Source organism: Hermetia illucens, chromosome 4, assembly GCF_905115235.1.
Source record: "Hermetia illucens chromosome 4, iHerIll2.2.curated.20191125, whole genome shotgun sequence".
Taxonomy (NCBI): Eukaryota; Metazoa; Arthropoda; class Insecta; order Diptera; family Stratiomyidae; genus Hermetia; species Hermetia illucens.
Window position 1 is genome coordinate 119080440 of NC_051852.1, and position 25750 is coordinate 119106189.

Consider the following 25750-nt stretch of genomic DNA (forward strand, 5'->3'; position numbering starts at 1 on the left):
CGCCTATTGTGATGAAACAAAATAGTCGAGGTAACCGGCATATTGCTGGAAGTAGTAAATGCGCGGAATTCAGGAAGGCGTTGGCAGCGCTGAAAAAATGAGGTTTATTCAAATAGGGCGGGGGGAGGGGGTATGGGTCAAAGACTCGACTGGTGGAGCGGCGTTTTGGGCTTGATGTAGGCAAACTATATAATGCACCATAAGTCAGTCGACCAGTGGCTTTGTGTGGGCAAGAATAAGCGGGGTGTACATGTGCAGCTGCTACGCCCCAGTCAGTCTGGTCAACCAAATTAATGTAAGTACCTTTCGAGAATCGTAGACCTGACCTTTGTTAGTCCTGCATTGCCGCGTTGTGGGTACTGCCACGTTACCGAGGGCTATACCCACAGCTATCATCAAGCAATTATCTTCGAATTAAGGATACAGTCACGTGATAGACAAATAACATACCCAAAGCTGAGAGGGACATCAGGCTAGTCCACAAAAGCACTGGATGAAACGTGTGGCTAGCCCAACCTACTCAAGCTGGCGGCCCCGCAGAGAAAGTTGTCCATTTCGCACAATACATCTCCAAGGTATGTAGCACGTCCATGCCTTGGAGATGCATATTTCCCAATGGAAGTGTGGAAGTGGTGGAATAGTGAACTATCCGGCCTTCGATCAGCCTGCCTCTGAGCTAGACGAACGGCTCAGAGGGCAGTAAGATCGATCAAAGGAAAAAGAGCGTGTATACATACGCTAAAACGCATGCAAATCTCAAGCTGATCATCCAGCGGAGCAAAAGGTAATGCTGTAAGGAACTCCGCTCTGAAGTGAATGTAAACCCGTTCTGGAGCGCTTATAGAGTTGTGATGAACGATTCAGAGGTAGGTCATTTTCGCAGATCACGTGTGTGTTGAAAATCCTCCAGGATTTATTCCCCTGGCAAGAGAGGGCCACTGACAGTTTTCAGAGATTTCTGAATTCGATTGCAATTCGAGCAGCATTCGAGGTGACAACAAATCTCCGGGGGCTCGCCGTGAAATCTAGACGAAACATGTTCGCCAAGTTGTTCGAAAGGTGCCTGTCCGAGGAGATGTTCTCTACAGCATGGAAACGGCAGAAGTTGGTCCCGTTATCTAAGGCTGGCAACCTCCTGAGTGAATCATCCTCCTATAGACCCATATATCTTCTAGACTCTATGGGAAAAATGCTGGAGCGGGTAATCTATAATAGATTGCTCCCGGTTGTTGAGAGCCAAGGACACCTTTTATAGTATGGGTTTCGTAAACCCAGATCAACCATTGATGACATCAAATTAATTCCTGGCTTAGCAGAAAATGCAATTTATGAAAAGGGTAGTACCAGCAAATATTTCGAGGTAGTAACTTGATGTGAAAAATGCGTTCAATTCGGTCAATTGGAGCCATTCCCACCTATCTCGCCGTCATTGTGAACAGCTACTTGCATGAGCGAACGTTCTGGTATGACATCGATTACCGATCTCAGGAGTACGTTGTGTTTGCGAGTGTAACGCAAGGCTTCGCCCTGGGCCTACTACTGTGGAACATCATGTACAACAATGTTCTTAATCTTTCTGCTCCAGAGAAGGCCGGTTGCAGACATCTCGAAGATGCTGAGTTGTCCTTGTTGTATCTCGACTCCAAAATTACTTCTCGTTACGATATCTTGACATACATTTATGTTTACTATGCCACACAAAAACGTTTTGCTTAGGAGAGTAACTGTCTCAAGTTGAAGGGCGGATGGCTCAATGGTTAAAGAAAAAGGTCGAGATTCAAATGTCACAAAAGTCAATTGTTATAATCGAATTGATAGTAACACTTATATCAGCTAAAATGATTGATTAAAATCTATCACTAAGTAGGCAAAATATTATAAACAACCGCAAAAGTCACTTTTTCATTTAGGTGTTTACGCCGCCGCGGTTGGAAACAGAAGAGACCGACTTATTTCCATGCGTTCCTTACTGTCCCAACCAACGGCATTTTTCCACCGCTAATTCTCCACTCCCCCGGTGCGTTCAGAAAATCAGTGAGTGGAGAGTTCCGCGCCATCTACCCGTCCGCATCCGCAACATTCGAAATAAATTTCGAATGCTGCAGATCCTGCCGCGGCTTGATTGAACAGCGCTGGACTTGCACCCGCAAAGCAAAAGATCGAAGCGGTCCTCATCACATAGCGAAGGAAAAGAAATTCCGCTCGCATTAGAATTGGAGGTCATATCAAAATTTCCAAGCAACTCATCAAATACTTGGGAATGATGATAGCAGCACGTAGAGTATATTTGCCAAAAGACATACACCAGTATGGCTCTGGCAAGAATAATATCGAATGTAGGAGCTTCGCGGCATGCTTACAAACTGCTTGTAGCATGGTGGTGAGTTCCATTTTGCTATATGGATTCGCGCTGCATATCTTCCCTAGCCCATATAAAATGAGTGCGGTCTACAGAAGAACAGACCTATGGGGGTATTCTGCCTCCCATGCCGTCTCAGGTGATACGGCGTTCGTCATCTCAGGAAAGGTGCCGATTGGTATCCTAACAGATGAGATGACGAACATATATAACATCAAGTCCATCTCTCGTTTATCGGAAGTGAAAGAAAGCCAAAAGAGAGGGATCGTTAATTAGATGGCAACAGCGATGGGACTGCTGAAAAAGTGTCGTAGATCGCATGGATTGATCCCTAACATAAGGGAGTGACTGGAGAGAACACATGAGGAGGGGTCTAAAGTAAAGTCAGACATTTGTCTGACTAATGTCTGAGGCAGATGGAAACATTTGTCTGTCTGATGTCTGATACAGACACAGCGTTTGCCCAACACAAGGACGGATGTTTGTCTGGCACAGAAGTTTATCTGAGGCAGCCGACCCCGCTTGTAAACGGGACAAAGGCTAAAGAAAAAGAACCCATTCACTCAACTTCGAGACAAACATTTGGTTATCACCGACAAACAAATTCGTTCGATGTCTGAAGCAGGCACAGATATTTGTCTGTCTGTTGTCTGAGGCAAACGGAGACATTTGCCCACACCAGATATAAGTTACTAATAGTGTTTTCAATATATATATCTTGCAAATATACTAGGCAATATTGTCTTGTGCCGTTCCCGGTGTGTGCGCTTCTTTACTCTTGACTTGTATTGTAGTTGGTGAATCGGGTCCCTCTTACACTTGCCTCCATCGCGGCGGTGATGATTCTTTCGTTCCCAGTGAAAATCAATTTCTTTGTATTTTTTTAAGAGTCAGAAGAAAACGTTGGAATAGAATATTAAGAAAATTAATTTTGATCAAAGTTCGATTTTTTACTATTTTGTGGACACTAATTCATACAATTTTGAAATGAATTAAGTGGTGGCACAATTCTTCTTAAGAGATTGTGTTCAGACTTTAGATACCAGTCAGAATTCCAGCTCAAGTTTACCTACAGTTACGCAGCTTTGAATATATTTGCAGTTGGAAGATTATTTAATCTAATTGTAATTCTCCACGAGAGACAGGTTTCAGTATGAAATTGCAGTGAGAAAAAAAACATACTAAACATGTGTTGCAGTATCGATTTATAAGATAACATTCAATAAAGTTTCCAAATTCCTAATAAAACTCTTCAAAGTCAATATCAAGCTGAAATCCATTTACTTTTCTCTATCTTTCCACGACGTCTAATCTAATCTCCATTTTCATTTCAGGACGAAGAAATCAGTTTCAATCTAGCCAAATGTCTAGATTATATAAAAACTGGCGTCGAAGCGATTATTGAAGATGAAGTCACATCAAGATTCGAGGCGGAAGAACTTAAGAATTGGAACCTTCTAACACGGACAAATCAAAATTATGAATTCATTTCCTGGCGACTTTCGGTCATATGGATTTGTGGCTTTGTGATACGTTACTTAATTTTAATGCCAATTCGTGTGTTTATATGTTTCGTCGGTGTAAGTATCAGACCATAAACATCAGACTAAAAACAGATGGTAATACATGATTTCAGAGAACATTTTGCAGACAATAATTTTACATATTCAGTTGATTATATTTTGTAGAAATATTAGTTTTGTATGTTAAATCTTTTATTTTGAATCAAAAATGACATAATACCCTTGCGTCGTATAGGTTTACACATCCGTTGTTTCCAATGCACTTGTTGCGTTGATTCCATTCCGTCGGATTCGTAGGCCATTAGCTGAGCTAGCCTACATGATGACTTTCCGGTTTCTAACCCGATCACTATCGGCCGTTATTACTGTTCACAATCCAGAAAATAAGCCGAAAAATTGTGGATTTTGCGTAGCTAATCATACGACGCCTATTGATATAGCGATCCTATCAACTGACTGTACATTCTCGTTGGTGAGCATTTTCTTAATGAGAAAATTCGATGAAAAATGTTTGTTGGGCCTAGAACTATGTTTTGAAGAACATTTGAATGATTGCTGTCGTTTCAATTTTAAAACTTATATCATGCCATGTTTCATGTCAAACAATTGCTTGAATACTAGAAATGAAGGACAGCTACTTTGTCTGGATCTAATTTGACATGATTCGTAGAATGATGTAGCGGGTGAAATAACGCAGATAGTTTTCATCTAAATGATTTCACTCAGGGATCAAATAAGGGTAATGTTAGTGCTGTTATGTGATTTGTCAAGCGGCATTGTGATTGTCTCAGATTTTGAAATGTATGTAACTTGTTCACTAGAATAGAATTAGCATTGGAATCACCATTTTGATCAATGAAATGTTCACTAACACCACATTGTGTTGTCTATCCTAATTTACATGATACCTACCTTAACATTTTCAGCACTTACAGACGTGAGGAGTAACAAACCATTTAAAAACAAAGCTTTAACTAAGTTTTGCTATATTTAATGAACATGAAGAAACTTCCTGCCCCCAAACTAAATAAAATACCCGTATTAATCAGATCTTGCATCTAAATACTAATACCTGACTCTAAAGCTTTTCGCTTAGCTGCCACATTAAATTAATTGAACTACTCTTTGAAACTAAACTAATTCCTTCTATGCTTTAATGAATCTTTGACCTTATACGTTACATTTATTTCCGTTAATTTGAGACCGATGTTTTGTCTATTACCAAACAGCATAATATTAGTGGTCCTTGACAATTTTTTCGATTAGGCTTCAGAACTTTGTATATCCCATCGGCCCCTCCACTTCTTGTTATTGCTCCACTGAGTTGATAAATTCACATATTTTTCTTCGAGAAATTTCAAGTGGATATCCTTGTAACCGTATTCAAAATGCAGGATTGGAATATGTTCCTTACATCACCTCCCCTTACATTAGAGCATTCTTGCACAGGATTTTTGTATATTTTTTAATCTATGTTTTGGCATCATTAGTTTTTCAGTTTAATTTAAATTGGAATATTGCTTCAAATATTCTCTAAAACAAACTTTCAGTTAGAATTCGACACACACTAGAAAATTCAACATACAAAAGATAAAATTTAGAAATCAAATTATTTTCTTAGAATGAAAAATTCAGCATAAAAAAAATATATTTTCTCCCTGACAAAAAAAAACCGAACATTGTATACAATTGATAGGTAATATGGCTAACAATTTGTACAGCCCTAGTTGGTTCTATGCCTGATGGAGAGAAAAAACGGCAATGGGTTAAAGCCGTGAGTGGTCACTGTTTTAGCGTCTTATCGAGTGCAATTTCAGCCGTTATCACGTATCATAATATGGAAAATCGACCGAAGAAAGGGATCTGCGTAGCAAATCATACTAGTCCAATTGATGTTCTAGTCCTCATGTGTGACAATACATATTCACTGGTGAGTTTTAACGTTACAATAGAGTCCTCGCGTGCTTTTATAGAAGTTTATTAGTTGATTGATTAAAACTTGACGCCTTTGTTATTAATATCTATATTTCTTTGCTTTCAGTAGATAATATCTGTCCAATATTTTTTAGTTGATGCTTAAAGGTCGCTTTAGTAACTAACAATGATTTTATTGTTAACTTTGTTTCCAATTTAATTTCCATGAGTGATTTTCTTTAATAACATTCACTAATACAAGTTTTTTATTGTTGATATAACCACCAAGTCGAAGGCAATGGTAGCTATAGGTACATTAAGAATAACTTCAAATCTTATTGTTAATATGCATTCGTAGAGACAAGCGGTACGCTTTTTCTTCTAAGTTTACTAAAATCTTGATTTTTTACCATTTGAAGAAGAATAGTCGTCGAAATATGCGAAGTTGCAAAGAAAACCTTGGGGTTTTAATCTTTTTTTTACAAATTTACTTAAACGCTCACTATAGATTTCCCTTATTTTGTCCACGCGGTTTTCTGTCTTGGATGCTTCTTTATCTTATTTAGCCTTTTCTTTGTAGTTTATAATAATATGGGAGGTTGTCTCACATGTTTTTCGCAGCTGCGGTTTAGCTGATTCTGAGCGTAGGCTCTAGAATCGTTTCCTTGCAAGTTCTTTATGACCCGCCATCCAGTCCAAAGTTATTTCATTTTCGGTAGCCAGGGTTTTTAGCTATGAATGAATAGTGCGTTCGCCATTCCTATATAAATTTTCCTGTCGCACCTGGCGTTTATTCCCTATATATCTCAACACCAGTCCCGTTTTCTTTTTTAGAATTTTTTCAATAATGCCAGTACTCCCTAATTATTGTGGTCTCGACTTTGTCACAAGCGTCCATATATCGGCATAGTATAGCCATAAGTTCTCCCAGTCAAACAAATCTTTATTTCTCACGAAGTAATAAACCAAATCAATCGAAAAACGCACCATTAGATAAAAGAAACATAAAGCTTTCAAACGAAAAAAAAATATTCAAAATGGCTGCCGCTAGCAGCTATACAGGCCCGAAGTCTGTGAGGCCATGTATCGATCGTTTCACGCACGGTATGAAGCACATTTCTCGAGCGCACGATGCTGGCTTTCAAACTCTCCAAATCGGTGTAAGTTCGATCGCAGGCAGTCTCCTCTAATTATAGCCCAAAGGCTGTAGTCCAAAGGATTCAAGACGAAGACGCTCACGCACAGCATGCACGATATTCGGGCGACGTACTGAGGCGCGGGCGCCCATCCAACGACCTGTCAACCACATCAGCTGTTTCGCGGTATCGAGCTAATCTCCTAAAAACGAATCGTTCGTTTACCGGCAGCTTTTTTTTAACAAACTATGAATCTTTTTCGGCGTATTCCCACATTGGTGCAACGAAATAATCGCGATTCTTTTTTCGTAGTTACCGAACTTCATCGTGTTGTCGTCCACGTGCTACTGACGGAGTCCCACAGAAGTGAGATATGGTTAGGTACTCTCCGTACGAAGTGTTACCAGTTTCGGCGGCCTAATATTTCTCGCTATACGCATCGACTGGCAGAACTTGGCTATACTATGTACACCGCAAACCTCATCTATCCTTTTATTGCGAAATCCATGGATGGCAATGCAATATCGTCTACAGAACAAGGGCGAGAGTGCTCTTCATTGCGCCTGTAATGTGAGGGTAGGCAAGTTTTTGTAGCAAGACAAAAAAAGATGTTTAGAATGGCAGAGTTTTATCGACGATTAACTTATGGTAGGGACGTTTCTTCCAATTGATGTAACAAAAACAAAAAAGTCGACTTCTCGAATCGTTTAATCAATTTTTCTAATGCCTTGACAAACGAGAAAGTGAGACTTATTTTCCTATAGGCTGTTTAACCTCGTCCTGACTTTCCTAGAAAGATCTTTCTACCTGATCTCCAAATCGTCGGCATATACTTTAGTTCTAGCTCTATAGATTTTAACTGAATACTATTTCAGCGATGCAATTCCCTGCTACAAGAGGATGTGGTAGATTCTATCTGAACCAGATCGTTTATATGGTTCAAATTAGTTTATCAGTCCATTTCACCTTATTCAATGCCACGTTGTCCCTTTTCGCGATATTGTTCAGAATCGTTGCATCAGTTGTTATTCATGTTCCAGTAGTGTTGCAGCAATTAGCTAGCTCTGGAAGCGCATTCTGCCTAGAATCCATTTCCTCACAGAATGCCCTGTAAAAATCCCTCTTAACTTCATCGATTTCTTTGTTTTACTTGGCGAGCGTTCAGTTATATTCCTCTTACACCTCTGTCCTCTTTGCCCTATTGAATAATCAGCGTGTCTTCAATCATAGGTCTGCCAGATTTTAATTCCACCAACTACAAACTGTATGCTGTTTTTTTTTCTTTTTTCAACCTACGGCTATTCTCATACAAGGTACTAATTGTCCTATTCAACTATGGCGTGTGTGTTTTAACCACCCTTGCGCTTCTCATTTCCATTGCCAAGTTTAGCTTGGCTAACCCTCTCAGTTTATGTTACGTGGATTACTATATACCGATATGCCGTTTTACCAATTTCCATATGAATATATCTGTGCTCTGGGGGTAAACCTCGTCAAATACTATTCGAATAGTAGGTAAGGGAAAATCAATGACCACCACCTTGTAACAAAGAACGGTTCAGTGTCCCTATTGCATATTATTAAATTATACCTAATAGTATATTAAGAAAGGTACTCATCCTTCCCGTTGTGGTGGGTTGCGTTGGCACAAACAATTGCCTGGCGGCTGTATGCTCGCAATAATGGACCGGGTCCTCCTGTTCTGTTGGTGGCACTGTCTGTGATTCATTAACCAAAATTCCTGGATTAACACTATGTTTCCCCTTTCCAACTTTACTATGCTAGAAGTTTATTTGGATTACCTTCGGCATTTGTTGGCCACTTGTTTTTAAAAGTTAGCCAAGATAAGCTAAAGTTGTTCTTTTGTCATCGATTCATAGTACCCGAACCCATCCATTCTGCGCTTTTGAGACCCATATTCTGAGTCCGAGCAGTAGCGAACAGTTTCTCTGAACCGTAAACATCTAAAATATTTGAATTCGTTATCGCTTCTTCCCTCTCACTGAACTCTCAAACCCTAACATATTCTTAGCAATCCTTTTAATTATCATTCTTCGCTACCCAAATTGTGATCATTACTTCAGAAGCACCTTTGCAGATGCAAATTTATTTTCTCAACTTTGGATGCATAGTTATCATTTTTTTCGATTTAGTACAAGGCTTTGTGCGCGATGTCTAAAAGCTTCATCTTTCTTATCCAGTAGATTAGAATGTTCTTCGCTATCAGATGTATAATTTCTTGATGATAATCTGTCTTTCGCTGGTTTCTCATTTCATTCCAAAATCTACTCAATTCATAAAAAAATTAATGAATATTAGCCTAAACTCATCTATTATTTTATGCACAACGTGTTGCAGAAAGCATGGCGCGCTTCCAAATTTAGCTGTGTATGCAATTGAACCTTATCAGTGACTCTAATACACTAAGCGAAATATAATTCGACTGATGTTTCTTATAAGGCCTTTTTATTATTTTGTAGCTAACATCTCACTGCGCATATTAATAGCAATCGGATTAATCAAAACTCCTAGTGTATGAAAAGTGTTGTTTTTCACTTAAAATGAGATCCTCTGCAAATACAAACGTTACCTTATCCTATTAAGACGGCCACTTTTCCCATTAGGTAACGCATGAACTATTCCTATTGAAGGGGTGACTAAAGTGTACACAAATTTAAGGGGTGGTCGCTTTCAGATTTTATAATTGTCTTTCCTGCTGCACCTCAGATATGCTGACAAGCTTTCTATCAATGAAACAGTGACAGTAATCGATTTACGAAATGCCAGTACAATAATGCCTCGAGTTTGAGTAAGGTGAGGCTATGCCGGGAACTCCTTTTGTTCTTGCAATATTTTGCGTTGTCCTACGAAAACGATCACAAATTCCGTTTAAAAATAACAAAAAAAACAATAAATATCGATTACAAGGAGGTCTCTAATCGCTCAGGAACCTAAAATGTCACCACAACATTTGTACCATTGCGGAACGTGAAATTCGAAAAACGACTGTTAGGGGGTGGTCACGAGCATCATGCGCAATGTAACCAGTTTCGGAAAAATATGCTTGCCAGAAATTTGCAAAAATCGTAAATAGGAATAAATTCGATTCTATATAACCGCGCCTAAAAAGACATCTTCAGATGACTTTATGGTTAGAACACTAGGCTGTCATAAAGGAAGATTTCAATTAAAAATCTCGCTGGTGGCAAAGTGACTTATCTCGAGACTGGATGTCGAACTCCAGTCGACTAAGCTGTGGATAAACACTGATCAGGTTAATAAGCCCAGGCTAGCGCAATGCTGACCGGGAGTCGAGAAATGAAGTGCTCTAACTCACGCTTTTCGCCTGCAGTATACACCTCTTGCAATTTTGGAATATCCTGATATCCACAGAGTATCGTGTTATTTTCAAATTTTACCATTTGGTAGCTTCCCGAATAACCTCCTCGTATAATTTTCCTTCTGCATTTCGCTCATATTGGCGCTTCACTTTCCTTCGACCGATTTTAAACTTATCGTACGACCTTTCTTTGCCACTTTACACTTTCCATGAGATATTTTGCGGTTCTAGAATTTCAATTCCAGCATTTGCTTTATTTTCCTAAATTTCTAGCATAAGCTTGCTCCAATACTCCAGAGTTCACTCGCGAGTTGCAATTTCTTTCTGCTCCTTTATGATTTCCTTTCTTCTTGTCGTTGTACTCCTTCTATTTTTTCTTTCTGTCATCTTGCAACTACATGGGTACCGGCTTTCCTTCTGCCCATTGGCAAGTTCCTTCGACTTTTCCTCGCAGCACCTTTCCTTTCCTCTTCCTACTATAAGATTAAACTTTACAGTGGAGCTAACACACTGTTATCATTTATTGTGGCTGACACTACATGTGCTTCCTCATGACCATCGATAGGTGGATATGGGATTATTTTGAAAGGCCTGTTTCCCAACATTGACCCCGAGCAATTCTATGGCTTTACGAAATCTCTTCTATTCATATAATTCTGTTTTTGTGCTCGTTGTAGCAAGCTCCAGTGGTACGCCGATTTTAAGCTAATGCAACTAAAATCACAAGCATTACCATCTTTACAGCTTATACGACCCCACCGCCGTCCGGATGGTAAATAGTACCGAAACTTCCATACACATACTGACAATTGTTACCTATAACCCTAAAACTTGCCCCAGTTGCTACGCAGGTCAAAAAATTTCCCGATTTAAGGAAGAAAAAAAACAGCTTTGTTGCTGGGATTTCGTTCTATTCTTCCACATATTTTTTTTAAGAGTGATACCAGAAGTCTAACTACATCTTTCTGGTAGAATAATCCGCCTTGCTCTTCAAATCTTTTTCCCTGAAACGTTGTCTTGAGTCTTGTTTGGGAATGAAATGGTCCTGGAACTGCTTAATCACGGACCGCACTTATTTTGTGGAGCAGCGGACTCCTGTTTCCTAATGCACAGACCACTCCTTTTTTAGACGAATATCTATAACTATCAAAAAAATTGCTGACGATTTCTTTCGTCGATCGATCGTCGTCGCTTATGGATGTTATTAGCTCCGAATATACAATTTTAAATAAGGGACCGTGTATGTTGGTTCAAGCAGTGTTATAACGACATCGGTTCGAAAAAATATGTGGAGTCTTTAAAGTAATACGGAACTAGTTTAAAGTGATATGCTGTTGGTTTCTATAAAGTCCTCGCATGTGCTGATAACATTTTAGTATAAATTGCTTGAACTTGAACTCGAAGCTCTCCCGAAAAAGATCCAAGAGGTTGTCATAGATTATTTAAAAGTTGCTCGAGTACGGTTCCTCTTCTGATATCGTATGCATCAGTCGATAAGCGAAGTAATGCGCCTTCGCGTTGATGAGTTAGAACAGCTCTGTTTGCTAGTGGAGTTTTCCAGTTGACTCTAGCGACCAAGGAACTAGCTACTTATAATTTTGCTTGGTAGAGTCCACCAATACATTTAACGTTTCGTGGATTTAGTTGCACAAGGAATCTTCGCAGGTCAAAATCACAATACAAATCTTTTAAGATTTGGCTTGAATTCAAGATGGTAGTGGCGTTACTACGTTGGCAGAAACTTGATGGTCGAGAAAATCAGCTATGGTTTTGCCGAATTGACATTTTCCGGCGTTTATAGTAAAACCTAGTTCCCTGATTCGGGCCAAGATGGTTCCTATGTGATGTAGATGTTCTTCGTAATCTTTCGACATCATGATTATATCGTCGGCCTCCCCAAATTATAGTCCTTTCAAAACTTCGTTCATGAAACGCTGGAGAATATATTGTGGAGGCCGAATGCCATCATGAAATATTCGGATAGGCCGAAAGGCGTGTTTTGGGAACGTCTGATTATATTCCCTAGACATTTTTGCGAATAGTACAGCATCTCACACCGACAGAATGTCGTGGCCCGTGGATAGTCATCGCAAATGCATCATCCTCCAAATTTTTCTCAAATCGGCTCTGACAATGCGAAATGTATCCATTGAGAACCGAGGCGATTTTACGATATGGTGCTGAGTAGCATGCTTGACTACAACGTTATATAAATAAATCTGTATATGCAGTAGCTGACTACTAATCTCTTAAGAAATATCGAATGGTTTAATTTCGAGCATGTCCACTTTTGCCGCAAATATTCGGCTTTCGCCCATTCGTTTCTTTTGCCATCCTGAAAACGTGTATGACTATGTTAAAATGCTTAAAAAATCTGCGCCTGTGATCAGGTTTTCACGTTGGCAATGTATAATTACTGCATCGGTAATTATACGCCCGAATCCTAAGTGTCAAACTTTTCGAGTGGTGGGTGTTAAATAAGGAAGCGAAGGTTTCGTTTCGCGCAATTCACTCTCAAGAAGGCACCGGTAACTAATGTCGATGTTCGTCCAAAACATGTATGATTTTTGCCTTTATGGCACTAAATTTGTTTTCGTTTGACTAATTATGAATCGGTTTGGTAACAAAAGCAGAACGCCTAGCTTAAGATGGGCAAAAATATGCATAATTTTCAAAGTCCGCGATAATTGGACCACGCTTATACAATCCATAACTCTAGATTTTGACGTAAAAACGGTAGTACCTTAACGACGACGACTTAGAGTGGAGAAACTCTTGTTGCTTTGTCATAGCTTTGTAACGCATCATGTTGGGGTCACCACTTCGGAGTCATTAGTACCGTACGTATTTTTATTACGCTGGCCAGTCGACAAATTTACAAGACTACCAACCACGAAGCAAAAAAATTGATCGCTGTTACGATAAACTCGAGACTCGGAACAACGAGAGAAAACTGTATCAACTTGTCAAAAGCTGACATCACGATATCGAACACTTATGTTACGTCAATGATAAGAACAGTACTTTGCTTACCGATCGACGAGCCGCGACGGATAGATGGCGGAATATTTGGAGCAGATTTCAACGACATTTGGAGCAATTCTGCCCCACTAAACTCGAGGAAGCAATAAAACGAACGAAATCGAGGAAAGCAACAGGGCTTACCGACATCGCATCTGAGCTCTGAAGAACAAAGAGCTGTGATCTAACACTCAGTGAGTTCCTCATTCCTCCGCGTGAAGCATCGCCCCTCTTTACATTGCATTTCCGGATCTAGTGAAGGTATTTGATCGTCTCCCACACGAACTCATCTGGTATGCTCTGCGACAACACATAACGCCAGAAGAACTAGTGCGCTAGATTAAATTGCTCTACCACGATCCGAAAAGTAAAGTTCGAAGTATGGCAGACATATCAAAACCGCTTGGTATGTCTGTCGGTGTTCATCAAGGTAGTGCCCTCTCACTATTCCTCTTTGTTATGGATATGGACACCGTTACACAGGACATCCAACGTTCAGCGCCCTACACACTGCTTTATGCAGAGGATGTTTTCCTATCGTCTCATAGCAAAGCTAATTTCGGACAACTTGTACAAAAATGAAATGACCCCTTCAGTGACATTGTCTCAGACTGAATCTAAATAAATCAGAGTTTTTGAAAACCGATCCCAATGAAACAGACATCATCACTCTCAATGGCAGTGATCTGCCCCCAACTGAGCGATTTAAATATCTCGGATTAATGCTATTAGCCAATGGCTGAACTGCGTTGGAAATTGCTTCACACATTAGCGCAACATAGATGGCGGTCTTCGTGATCGATATATCAACGAACGTCTCAAATTCAAAATTTACCGCAGTGTCATCCTCCCTGTCGCACTCTTTGGTTCTGAGTGTTAACCGACTATAAACGACAATGAACCGCATCTCGCGACAATAGAAGCGAAGATGTTGCATTGGACCAGTGGTGTAATACACCATGGTTATATCCAAAATAAGTATATAATAAGGGGGGGGGGGCATCTTTGATGGTATGGTCATATAATTCGCACTAATGGGAATTCGCTTGCCAAAATTGGCCTAAAAATCGAAATCGATGGGAAACAATCAAAAGGTCGGCCGAAACAACAATGCATTATATGGGAATGCCTTTTCCCCTACAGGTGTTGTTACTAGAATCGTTGTCCAGGTATGAAATCGGAGAATTTTTGATCCATATAGGGCGTAAAACCCGCAGAATTATATCAATTTTTATTTGCACATATTCCCAAACACTTGCGCGTTCTAACGAATAACACACGCAATTACCATAGATCTGTCTCATTGGAATTTGTAGCGCACTAACTAACTTAATAAGTTCCCGGGATGGAGGGAATAGCGGCAGGTTCTTGCACTAATAAAGGGACTCACTAAGAACAATTTACCAAGTTATGTGCAGATCGTATATTTAATCAATGAATGATGGTCCATCAGATAAAGCAATCCGGTAGGAGAGTGCAGGTATTGTAAAACCATTTTTCACACCGTGATTAATTTCTTACCAAAGAAGAAAAAACTTCTATAGCTACTTTGAAAAATATATCATCTGTTTAGAAGACGCTTACGAGTTGAAAATTGGCGCGAGTTTTGAACCTCTTTAATGAAAACACAAAAAACATTTTAAATCAATAGTTACTACAGATGAAACTTGTCTTCATTATTGTAAACCCGAATCTAAACAAGACATCAGTAATGACGCCAGAAGGACACATTACGCCCAAATAGGTACTAACCTATGCTTACAGTTTTTTGGGATTGACAAGGAATCGTATTGAACGACTACAAAGAAAAAAATGTCCCCATAACAACGAAATACTATGCTATGCCACTCCAAATTAAAAGTGAATGATTAATGCTTATTTTAAAGCCAAAAAAAATAATTTTTTCTCCCGAATTTTTCAAATGCAAAGTAGATTAGGGTCACCCCATGGACTACGCCACACGCAAGCCGAATTTCACCAGAGACTTTGCCGTGAACTTTCCAACCAAGGTAGGGGGACAGACCGGCAGCGAGTTGTAAGGCTATGACAGATCAAAGATAGTCTATTTAGTTGGTGAGCTAATTTTCTCGAATACACAGTGTATTTGAGTCGTACAATCTCCCAGGATTCGCAGCGGGTTCCAAGCAACTGGGGCATAATGTGAGCTCTAAGTGTAACATAGCCATTTTGGCCGACAGCCAGGCGGCCATTTCTGAAAGAGCTGCTTTCCTTCGTGAATGCTACGGGTTGGCTCTGAAGGTCTGAGCCGGTTGGGCTCTGTCCCCTCGCTCTTACCACAGCAATCATGGTCTTAGGGAGTTTGTGCCGCACCACAGCGCTAATTGGGCTCCTCGTAGCGGCCACTGATATCTACCATATTAGGAAAAAATAATTGCTAATTGTATTTCATTTTCCCTAGTCCCCATTCCGCCAAACTCATTAAAACGTCCGGTTCTTCAAACTTTTCGTTGGATTCGATTAATTGAAATGGGTTGACGTTTGGTAAGGATTTTTCTATTTTTTTTTTTTTTCTTAATAATCATAAAAGTCGGTTTCTGAGATTTTTCTAGGCCATATTTTGTAGCGCCTGTATCCTTGCAGTTAGGAATATCGAGGAGCAGAGTCTAATTGATCAATGAAAATGTTTAGTTTCCTGCATTTTTCTGGTTATGCATTTTGAAGGTCCACTCCATTGAATAAAAGAATAATCGACTCAATAATTAACATTACTGTGGAACATGAAGTCCATGCAGGTTTATTTGCTATTTGAAATGCAGGTATTTCATCAGGAAGTTGCATTCATTTTTTCTCGAGAAAGTAAAATAGGAATATGATTCATTTTTACTGAATTTCATAGTCATTTGTGAAGCTATCGATTTCTCGTTTGAATTACTTTCAATTAAATTCTTAAACACGCCAAGCAATTCCATTCAATTAATATTTTACAAGTGATACGCATATTGCAGTGAGCACGAATCAATTTTTGGAAAATTTGCTATTATTGAAAAGGTTTGAACAATTTAAATGCATTCAAAAGTGCACAACGAAACGTAGCACTTAACTTCCTTACAAGTTTTACGTAAGTATTATGCATGCTGCATGTTATTTTAAAAACAACGTTATTTATTTCATTAACCCCCTCCTTAGCACGTATACCTTGGAATGTCTGTTTGATGCTTTTGTTTGCTTGTACTGTTTCGACTTCAGTGTACGCGAAAAATACTTTTTCAATATCTTCCTAAATACAAACTTTCAAACTTAGATCGGCCAAAGACATGGAGGATTCTTGGGGATTCTCCAGCGTGCTCTGGGACGAGCATCACCCCACATTTGGTTCGAACGTGCTGAAGCCAAGGATCGTCACGCTGTAGCGCAAAGATTACGTCAACATGTTTCCGATCCAAATAATCCACCGATTCTAATTTTCCCAGAAGGAACATGTATTAACAATACGTCTGTGATGCAATTCAAGAAAGGCAGCTTTGAAGTTGGAGGAGTGATTTATCCTGTAGCTATAAAGTAAATTGAATTATATTTTTTTGTCTAACATGACTCCCTAATTTTTCAATAAATACTCACAAATCTATACACTTAAATACTTCAATCTCCCCATAACACCGAAATTGCAAATGCTGTAACTGACTATTAACGTTAATCTACCTTTCAGATACGACCCGAGGTTCGGTGATGCATTCTGGAACAGCTCAAAATATTCAATGATGCAATATCTCTACATGATGATGACCTCGTGGGCAATTGTCTGTGATGTATGGTATTTACCACCAATGTATCGTGGCGAGGATGAATCCGCTATTGATTTCGCAAATCGGGTAAAAGCTGTTATAGCAAAGCAGGGAGGGCTTGTCGATCTTGATTGGGATGGCCAATTGAAGCGAATGAAGCCAAAGAAGGAATGGAAGGAAAAACAACAAATCGAGTTCACAAAAAGATTAAAAGGAGAATAAGTACTAGCCACTCATATATACATATTTATAATACAAGTGTATTGCAAAACAACAATGAAAATCAGCCAATTCAAAATTGACCCCGGCAAGCTTCCGGCTGATGAAGAGCCCATGAAATCAATTTATCGTAAAACATGTGTTATCATAGCATAAAAAAAATCATAATTTAGACTTAAAATTTTCAGCCGACATTTGTGATTAGTTAGGAGACTTTTTGTAAATACGTTTTTCCAGGCAATATTTGTTTTCCAAATGTTTCTTTCTTTCTACTTAATTGTAAGTGTGTAAGTTAAGTGAGCTCTTAATGTTAAATTTTAATGATAGTTTTCAGTTAAAGAGTACCAGAAGGATGAGAATGTGTAAAAAATGTTTTCCAAGAAATTTCCTAAACGTGCTCAGCTCATTTCGCATATGGAACAACATCCCTACATAAACAATGTTAAAATAATCTTAATGCATTTGTGTTCCATTAAAGAAGCGAAGGAAAAACGATCCTTTTTTCTAAGTCTAATTTGTTACACATTGTTTTGTTTTCCTTGTTTGATTACTTTTCTAAAGTTTCTGTATGAAAATATTTCCATAATATTTTTTGCTAAATGATAAATACAGAATTGAGTAAATTTTTCAATTTGCTGTTGATGTTTCACTTACAATAATCCACAAAGATTTATTTCCTTAACAAAGCTGTGCCGAGTTGTCAAATCTTGGATCAATTGCGGCCTTGCGTGCGAGTAAGGAAAGGTTCTGCGAATGCTTTATGAACATGCATATATCCGTAAAATTTGCGCGCATAGATATGCTTATCCACAGGCCTGATAGATGGAAACAAAACGCCCACCCGTAGATCAAAGTTGACAACAGGTAGAGTACCAAGAAAATAAACAAAATATTAAGGAGGGGAAAGGATTCGAAAACCCAGTTTTTTGGGAGTAGGCAAACGAATCCCAATCGGCGACTATTGCCTCAACAATGAAAGCCCTTCCTAACCCAAAACCTGGAGGACCAGTTGATACAATTTGTCCCGTTTTTAGGCGCTGGAGACTCGCTTTCATTCTCCGTCTACAGCTTTTCGTTAAAAAAGAACATCCAGCGATTACCACGTGGAGGTGGAGATAGAGTTTGTAAGTAGAGCTGTTAATGTTGGTTCAGCAGGCATTTCCCACGTTTTATGTTCCATCGTCGGTTCCAATCCACGTTTACATCCTGGGGCCATATTACCCTTTCACCTTGAGATAAGAATGGAACGGGAATTAGATCCACATCGGATTATCTTAAGGTTGGCCAGTTACCGCCGAAGACAACAATGACCTTCGGCAGTCGAACCGGCCAAAACACACACGAAAGTAAACAGTTTCTCGACCTCGGCCTTAGCATCTACAATAGTGGAAGGATCAAATACTTGCCAGTAGGAAGAATGGATTAGAATGCGCAGCAAAAGGGAAAAAAATATAGGGGAAAGATCCGCCTGGAAATAATATTTATTTCCAAGGAAGATAAAAACGAACCCGGAATTGACAAACTCGGGTGATAGTGTGAACCGTATAAAGCGAACACAGAAAGGAGATCTGTGCCCAATTGGGGAATTGTCTTAGCGATATAGGATAGATCGCCATAAAAAGGATGAGGAAAACATATGGTACGCAGCCGCTATTATTATATTACTGGTGGAAGTAGTGGATAAATTGATCACCACGAAAAAAAGAAGAATAGGTTTGATCAAGTGCAGACTCAGAGAGAAAGTATCTCTAAAAACATGCTTCAGATGCATTGATTTCAGCCACAACAACGTGAACTAACCAACATGATAGTTGGAAAAAGTGCTGAACGAAATCCCTCAAGGCTTGAACTGGAGACCGACGATGCTTGTTTTGCAAGGATAAACAGGGTGTAGATGACCGGTACGTGTCGAGTATATAGGAGAAAGATGAACCACGTATGTAAATGGGGTTAATATAAATCAATTTCAATTATTGGAGTAATTTGTGAACCGTACAAAAATTATCACTTGGGTGAAAGATACGTCTGGAAACGCCACGATGTGGCAAGTGGGAAACAAGCCATACAGGACACAATGGAATTCTCGGAAACTCTAATACAACGATAGACAGTTTAATGTTGGACGCTAAAGCCCTTAAAACAATCAACGCCAACAACCGAATCCTAATTGAGACCGAAGCGGAGTTGGACACAGTACTATTAAACGTTGCCTTCCGCCAATTTTCCGAGGTTGAAAGTAAGTCTCGATTTTCGATCTGATATACCTCAATACCTCGGTAATAAGGGGAGGAGGCAGGCCTAAAATAGCGGTAGTTGCACTGTTGATGATGATGAAGTGACAGAGCTACAAAAGCCAGACGATTTTTAATTTACTATATATCATTTTACTTGAAGGAAAAAGCGAAAAATAATTTTACATTCGGTTTCGGATTAATGTTTATTATAGCCCGGCCCTCATGTTCTGGAAAAAGGTATCATACAAAATGTTGACTGCTAGATTCCGGTACAATGTGAAACATCTCAATAGTGCGATATTACGCACCCACAGAGAGGAACGAGGGAGGAGCTTGCGGGTGCAGAGTTTTCTAGCTGGCCCAAATGAAAATTTCAATGAAAGCGGGGAAAATAAGGAGGCCCGAATAATTTCCACCCCAGCTATACGAAGCAATTACCTGAGCGACATATGAAAGCACAAAATATCACGTGCAATATCGATTACCGATTACCCCTTTTTGGGTTAAAGCTCGTCAACCACGCCTACGCACCATTGCTCGTGGTTACCCGAAACACGCTTTAGTTCCCCCTAGAACTTCTCGAAACGCTCGCACTCCTTTCTATTGTTCCGCGCTAAGTTCCCTTGGGACGACCCACTCGTCGATCATTTTTGAAGGTGGATTCCACTGCATGTCGTAGCCAGCAATGCTTAATGTTTGACCTATCCACTGCCACTTCCTCCCTCCGATCACAACGCTCGCGGGTGCCAGGCCTGTGCTCCAACCAAATTCTTTATTTGAAATAGTATCAGACCGGTGTTTCGGCGATATCCTAGACGGCCTCATCCATGGGCTATTCTGCTTGAGCGTTGGTCAAGCTCGCGCACTAGCTCCTGGATTTAAGTTTGATGGCCGGGGTTGCTCTCGTTCCGGGCTGCCGAAACTTAACTGCGGAACTATGGGGTATTCAAAACTTCTGAAAAAGAAAAAGCTAAAGCGTTAATACTATACTTACGTTGATTCTCAACTCTTATACACTTGGATTTATTAAAAACACTCGCGTTTCCACTTCTAAAAACTTTTATTTCCAAAAAACAACATTCTACTTTTGACAATTTCTAAATAAACCTAAAAAGCGAATTAAAGAGTGACTGCGCCCAATAAAGTGTTCTCGATTAGAACACTTTAGCTCTTTCCAGAGACTTCTTGAATACTAAAAATCAAAAGTAATGTCATTCTTTAATTCACCTATCTTTGACCCTTCCGTGTTTACATATTAGTTCGAAAGTGTTCTTGTACACAACACAATAACACTTGTTTATTATTATGTATTTTGTTGTTTGTGGCAAATCGACACCTGCTGTTGTGTTGCGAAGTGATGACACGGAAGAGAGCCATGTCGAGGCCAAATACACCATTTGGTAGGTAACATGCTGATGCAATGACGGAAAAGAATCTCGCTATGTCCAAACAGGCCATTTGCATAGCATATGATGTAACGACGGAAGAGGTTAAATGCGCAAGCAGATTTGTTTTCATTGGGCTGGCTCCAAAGATGCGGCTGTTGGTGAAAACTTGGCCAAATCGCTTAAACACCGGATTATTCTGATGATACGATGCAGACATGTGTTCACGAAGTCTTGGAGTCTTCGAGTGACAGTGGCGGTTACTTTTCATGTACTACTCCCATATAGCATCTACCAGGGTTCTTTGCAATGACGATGTTCAAATGAAGGTCCGTGAAAAGAAATGTCTCTACCATAGATTTCTTGACGATAAAACGCGGGCCAAATGGCAAATTTACAAGAATGCCAACCGAGAAGCAAAGCATGCGGTGGCTCTTACCAGAGCAGTCCATTACAAACATCTTTACGATAAACTGGAGACTCGGGATGGCGAGAAACACTTGCCAAAAGCCGACAACAACACACACAGGATATTGGACACTTCTGTTGCGTTAATGACAAGAACAGTACTGTGGCTCTTTGAGTTCTTCAATTGGGTCATTAAGGAAGGTAGAACACCATCTGACTGGCAAGAAAGCACCACAGTTTCAATATAGAAAATTAAAAGTAGTCCACTAGAATGTTCAAATTGCGTCTCGATCTGGTTGGTATCCCATATCATGGTTGTGAGTGTTAGTCGCCTATAAAAGGCAATGAAGAGCGTCTCGCGGCAATAGAGAGCAGATGCTGCGTTGGACAAGTGACGTCCAATGACTTGATCACATCTGAAATGAGGATATCCGGGATCGACACAGGGTTACACTAATCGTGGAAAAATTGTACGAGGGGGATCTTCGATGGTGACATAATTCGCTCTAACGAAAATTCACTTGCTAAGATTGATATGAACATCGACGTCGGTGAGGAACAACCAAAAGACCGTTCGAAACAACGGTGGCTCACGACGATCCGATCCCACTTCGGAACGGGACAAAGGCTAAAAAAAATTCACCCATGTAACAACGCAGAAAAAACATTAGCACAGAGCAGTCTCACCTTTACCTTGGTGTTCAAATAACTACATTTTAAGATTTTAGACAAAGCAGAGTAAGCGGATCTAGCGCTGTTACCGCACCGGGCAAATTCCTGTCCGTTGTCGCTGTCAGCAGAAAGTACGCTTATTAAATCGATGCTCTGTGACTGGTTGACTTTGCTGGTGTTTATCTTCAACCGAACTCTCTTTCCAAATCTAGAACCATTTGGCTAAGGTCCTGCAAAATCTGCAAAGGAACTACAGGTTGCAGAACATAGCTATTCTCACCGATAGCCAAGCAGCGATCAAGTCTGCAAAGGAACTGCAGGGGGCAGAACATAGCTATTCTCACCGATAGCCAAGCAGCGATCAAGTCTGCAAAGGAACTGCAGGGGGCAGAACATAGCCATTCTCACCGATAGTCAAGCAGCGATCAAGGCACTTAGGTCCAACCAGGTGAACTCTAAACTGGTGTGGGAATGCCTTGAGAGACTGAATACACTCGGCTCATCCAACAAGGTCTGGATACTTTGGATTCCAGGCCATGCTGAGTTGGAAGGCAATGAGGCAGCGGATGAACTAGCCAAGAAGGGAGCAGGGATGCCTTTACACGGGCCAGAACCCTTCTGTGGAATCGGAAAAGGTTTCATGGCTATGAATCTAAGAAACGAAGAGAAACGGTTGAGGGAACTATATTGGGCGGGCCTACCAGGGATGGAGCAGTCCAGGGTGTTTATTGGGGGATACGAACCCATGAGCGCAAAGGATTGCTTAAACCTCACCAAAAAGAACCTCCGAATCATAGTGGGAATTCTAGGGACGCTAGGGATATCTACGAACACTGCCTGCAGGTTTCGTGCGGAGTATGACCAAACCTCTATACACGTCCTGGGAGAGTGTCCGGCACTTGTGCAAAGTAGGTCGAGGCATCTGGGAGAACACTTAATATCAGATGCAAAGCTGAAAGATCTGGAAGTAGGGAACATACCTAAATTCCTGACGGTTATAAGCCTGCTTGAGATGCTATGATCAATAGGTACACTATAACCAGTAAAAGGGGCACAATAGTTCTTTAAGGACTTAACAGAATAATAATAATGTCCTAGATGTCATCAGTTTAGGCAAGGCATTTGAGGAAAGCTGTCATCGTCCATTGAACTCCTCCATGTCTTGCGGACAAAAAGTCTGCATAAAAATCGATACCAGTAACTGAAAGAAGTAATATCGGAGACAAGATGCAACCTGGCGCACTCCGCTTTATACCTCAAATTGCTCTGAAGCTTGTGAGGTTTCTCGCCATCATATGCCACTCCGATAAAAGCTATTAGTTTCTCCGGAATTCGCCCCACCTCCTTGAAGCACGCCAGATAAATTTACTATTCCCGCCGTCGAAAGTCATCTCCAAGTCAACGAAGAGCAGGTGAAGCGAAGATGTGAACTCCGCGCACTGTTCTAAAATGATACGTAGGGTGTTGATGTGGTCAATGCAGGAAGATCCGGAGCAAAAGCCAGCCTGTTCTCTGTCGATCAAGCTTTCGAAATATTCTTTGATGCGTTACAGGATTATTTCAGCTCATCTTTACGACAAGAGGACGGACGCAGATACCCCTCCGATTTTCACATTCAAAACGAGCGCGCTACTTTGGAATCTTTACGGTTATTATTCTCTGAAAAAAGTCTACGATTCCCAAGATTTCCGTACGAGTGAGAATAGTAGATCTGCAGTAATAGCAAGTGCAACGATGAATAATTCGGCGGGGAGATCAGGCCCAGTGGCTTTAATTCGTTTGAGTGCATTCATGATCGAAATGATTTCTCTTCTGCTTGTAAGCATAGTCCGTATCCGCATATTACGCTGACTGGCCATTTCGTCCATAAGAGGATATGATACGGTAGAGAACCATGTGGAAGTGTTCTCTCCATCTCGTCAGTTGTTTGTCATCGTGGATGAGAAGACGATCGTTATCATCCTTCATAGGACCATCAAAAGATTTGCGATCAGATGCAAGCTATTTCGTGATGCAGTATACACTTCTGATATCATTATATCCTGTGGTATCTTCCGCTTCCCTGACTATCAAAATAACAAATTCTCTTGTCACGGTCCACACTACGCTGAACTTCTAAAGAATTCGCTCGGTATCAGAGTTCAAGCGAGCGAGTTTAACCTTCCATTAATCGATCCGTTTCCAGGACTCCGCAGTTACCATATCCTGCCCAATGCTCATCGATATTCTCCGGGGAGTTATTCAGTATATCTGCCGTCCAGTCCGCAGGATAGAACTCTCACTGTCGAGCGACAGTTAGAACATAAAAACGGTCAATGTTGAACTAGTGGGGATGCAGCTCTCCAACTTTGGGAGCAGTAGCACACGCAAGCGAACATAAGCAACCATCAGATAGTGATCCGAGGCTGATGTTACCTACTTACACATCGAAAATTTTTCTGATATTGTATGTGCCAAAGATATCATTTCCGAAAGCATTCCCTTATATAAAGTGAAACTTTCTTTCTTTAGGTAATTATGCTAGGTACTTGAACTGGATATTTTATCATTGAAATCCCGCGAATGAAATAATAAGATTATTTAAATTGATTTTTAAATAATTAAATATTCACTGTACTTCAGGAATAACGCGTCTCAGACAATTAGGCTTACAGACGTTCACATTTGATTTAGTTTTATTGCGTTCAGAAAACAAGTATAGCAAAGTTGGCTCATTTCTTGCCAAGCAGAATTGTTTCCTAGGATGAAGGCTGAGACATTTTTTTCTTTCAATAAAACAAAATCTAGAAATTATTCTGTTCATTTTTATTTTCTACATTTTTAAAGCATTAACAATATTTACACTACTTTTACCGAACAATATCACTTCGCTCGATTTTTATCCAAATCTCCATCTTCCAGTTTTTGTTTCTGGAAAAGTTCTATGAGTTTTTCCGTAGCTGATTTTTCTACGAATAATGGCTTAGAATGTTCCTCGCTTGGGAATACAACCAAGTTTGTCTCGGGGCTCTTTAATGTGAAAGGGGTCCACGGTCCTTGAATTGAAGGGACATCTGTGTGCCACATTTTCCGTAATCTCAATGCGCCAGAAGGACCACTCTGTGTTCGCATTAGTTCTAGCCACTTAGTTACTTCTTCTTTTGTAAAATTTCGGCAATTAATCCATTCCCGTGTTCCGTTTACTGGAATTAAATTAAGTTTTTATTTAAAAAACTTATCAATTAATACAAATGATCAGAAATAAATGAGTAAGAATTAAAAGAACACAGATCTATGCAAGGTCATGAGAACGATAGTCAGGATAACCAGAAAAGGCTTATTCGTTATTATCTAAGAAACTTACGATATTCTCCCACTAGGACAGGAGTCCGATGTCTTCTTGGTTTGACGTACACTACCACACCAGGATTTTCTTTTGCGAAATCCACTAATTCTCTTTCAATAAAATCCCTGTAATAATGTATGTTAGAAAGCAATCATTGATAACGTTTTGATATAAAAACAAACCTCATTCCACGACTAGCTCCGCTTTCCTTACAGAATTTTAACGTAACCCGTTTCAGTTGTCCAATATACCTTCCCAAACCATTTTGTAATGGAGCTTTTGGGAACCCTGACTTTAAAAACAAGTGGCTATTCGACATAATAAATAAATTATTTGATTATTTATTTGGTAGCAGAAAAACTCAAGGAGGACACCGAGAGGTTATATCGACTCAGAGCCGTCAGGCAATCGCACCGCTATAAATAATCCGTAGTCGCATTTTGACAAACGAAACTCCAAATAAACTGCATT

The 25750-nt window shown here is 40.0% G+C and overlaps 2 protein-coding genes across 4 annotated transcripts in view; one reads left to right on the forward strand and one right to left on the reverse strand.

Moving 5' to 3' along the window:
• Window positions 1-17776, forward strand: part of LOC119653456 (glycerol-3-phosphate acyltransferase 3-like) — a 90884-nt gene extending 73108 nt beyond the window's left edge. The window contains exons 3-7 of one of the 3 annotated variants that reach the window (XM_038058065.1): window positions 3694-3939; window positions 4118-4354; window positions 5579-5812; window positions 16556-16812; window positions 16961-17776. In XM_038058065.1, the coding sequence (XP_037913993.1) occupies window positions 3694-3939; window positions 4118-4354; window positions 5579-5812; window positions 16556-16812; window positions 16961-17258 (1272 nt within the window). In that variant the 3' untranslated portion in view covers window positions 17259-17776. The remainder of the gene's footprint in view (window positions 1-3693; window positions 3940-4117; window positions 4355-5578; window positions 5813-16555; window positions 16813-16960) is intronic. The other 2 variants (XM_038058067.1, XM_038058068.1) reach the window with 2 other exon arrangements.
• Window positions 17777-24738: 6962 nt separating this feature from the next.
• On the reverse strand, window positions 24739-25713 carry LOC119655193 (39S ribosomal protein L43, mitochondrial). Its single transcript, XM_038060962.1, has 3 exons — window positions 25462-25713; window positions 25298-25404; window positions 24739-25136 (listed from the first exon to the last, which is right to left on the reverse strand). The coding sequence occupies exons 1-3, from the start codon at window positions 25596-25598 to the stop codon at window positions 24817-24819; spliced, it is 564 nt and encodes a 187-aa protein (XP_037916890.1). The 5' UTR covers window positions 25599-25713; the 3' UTR covers window positions 24739-24816.
• Window positions 25714-25750: the final 37 nt, after the last annotated feature.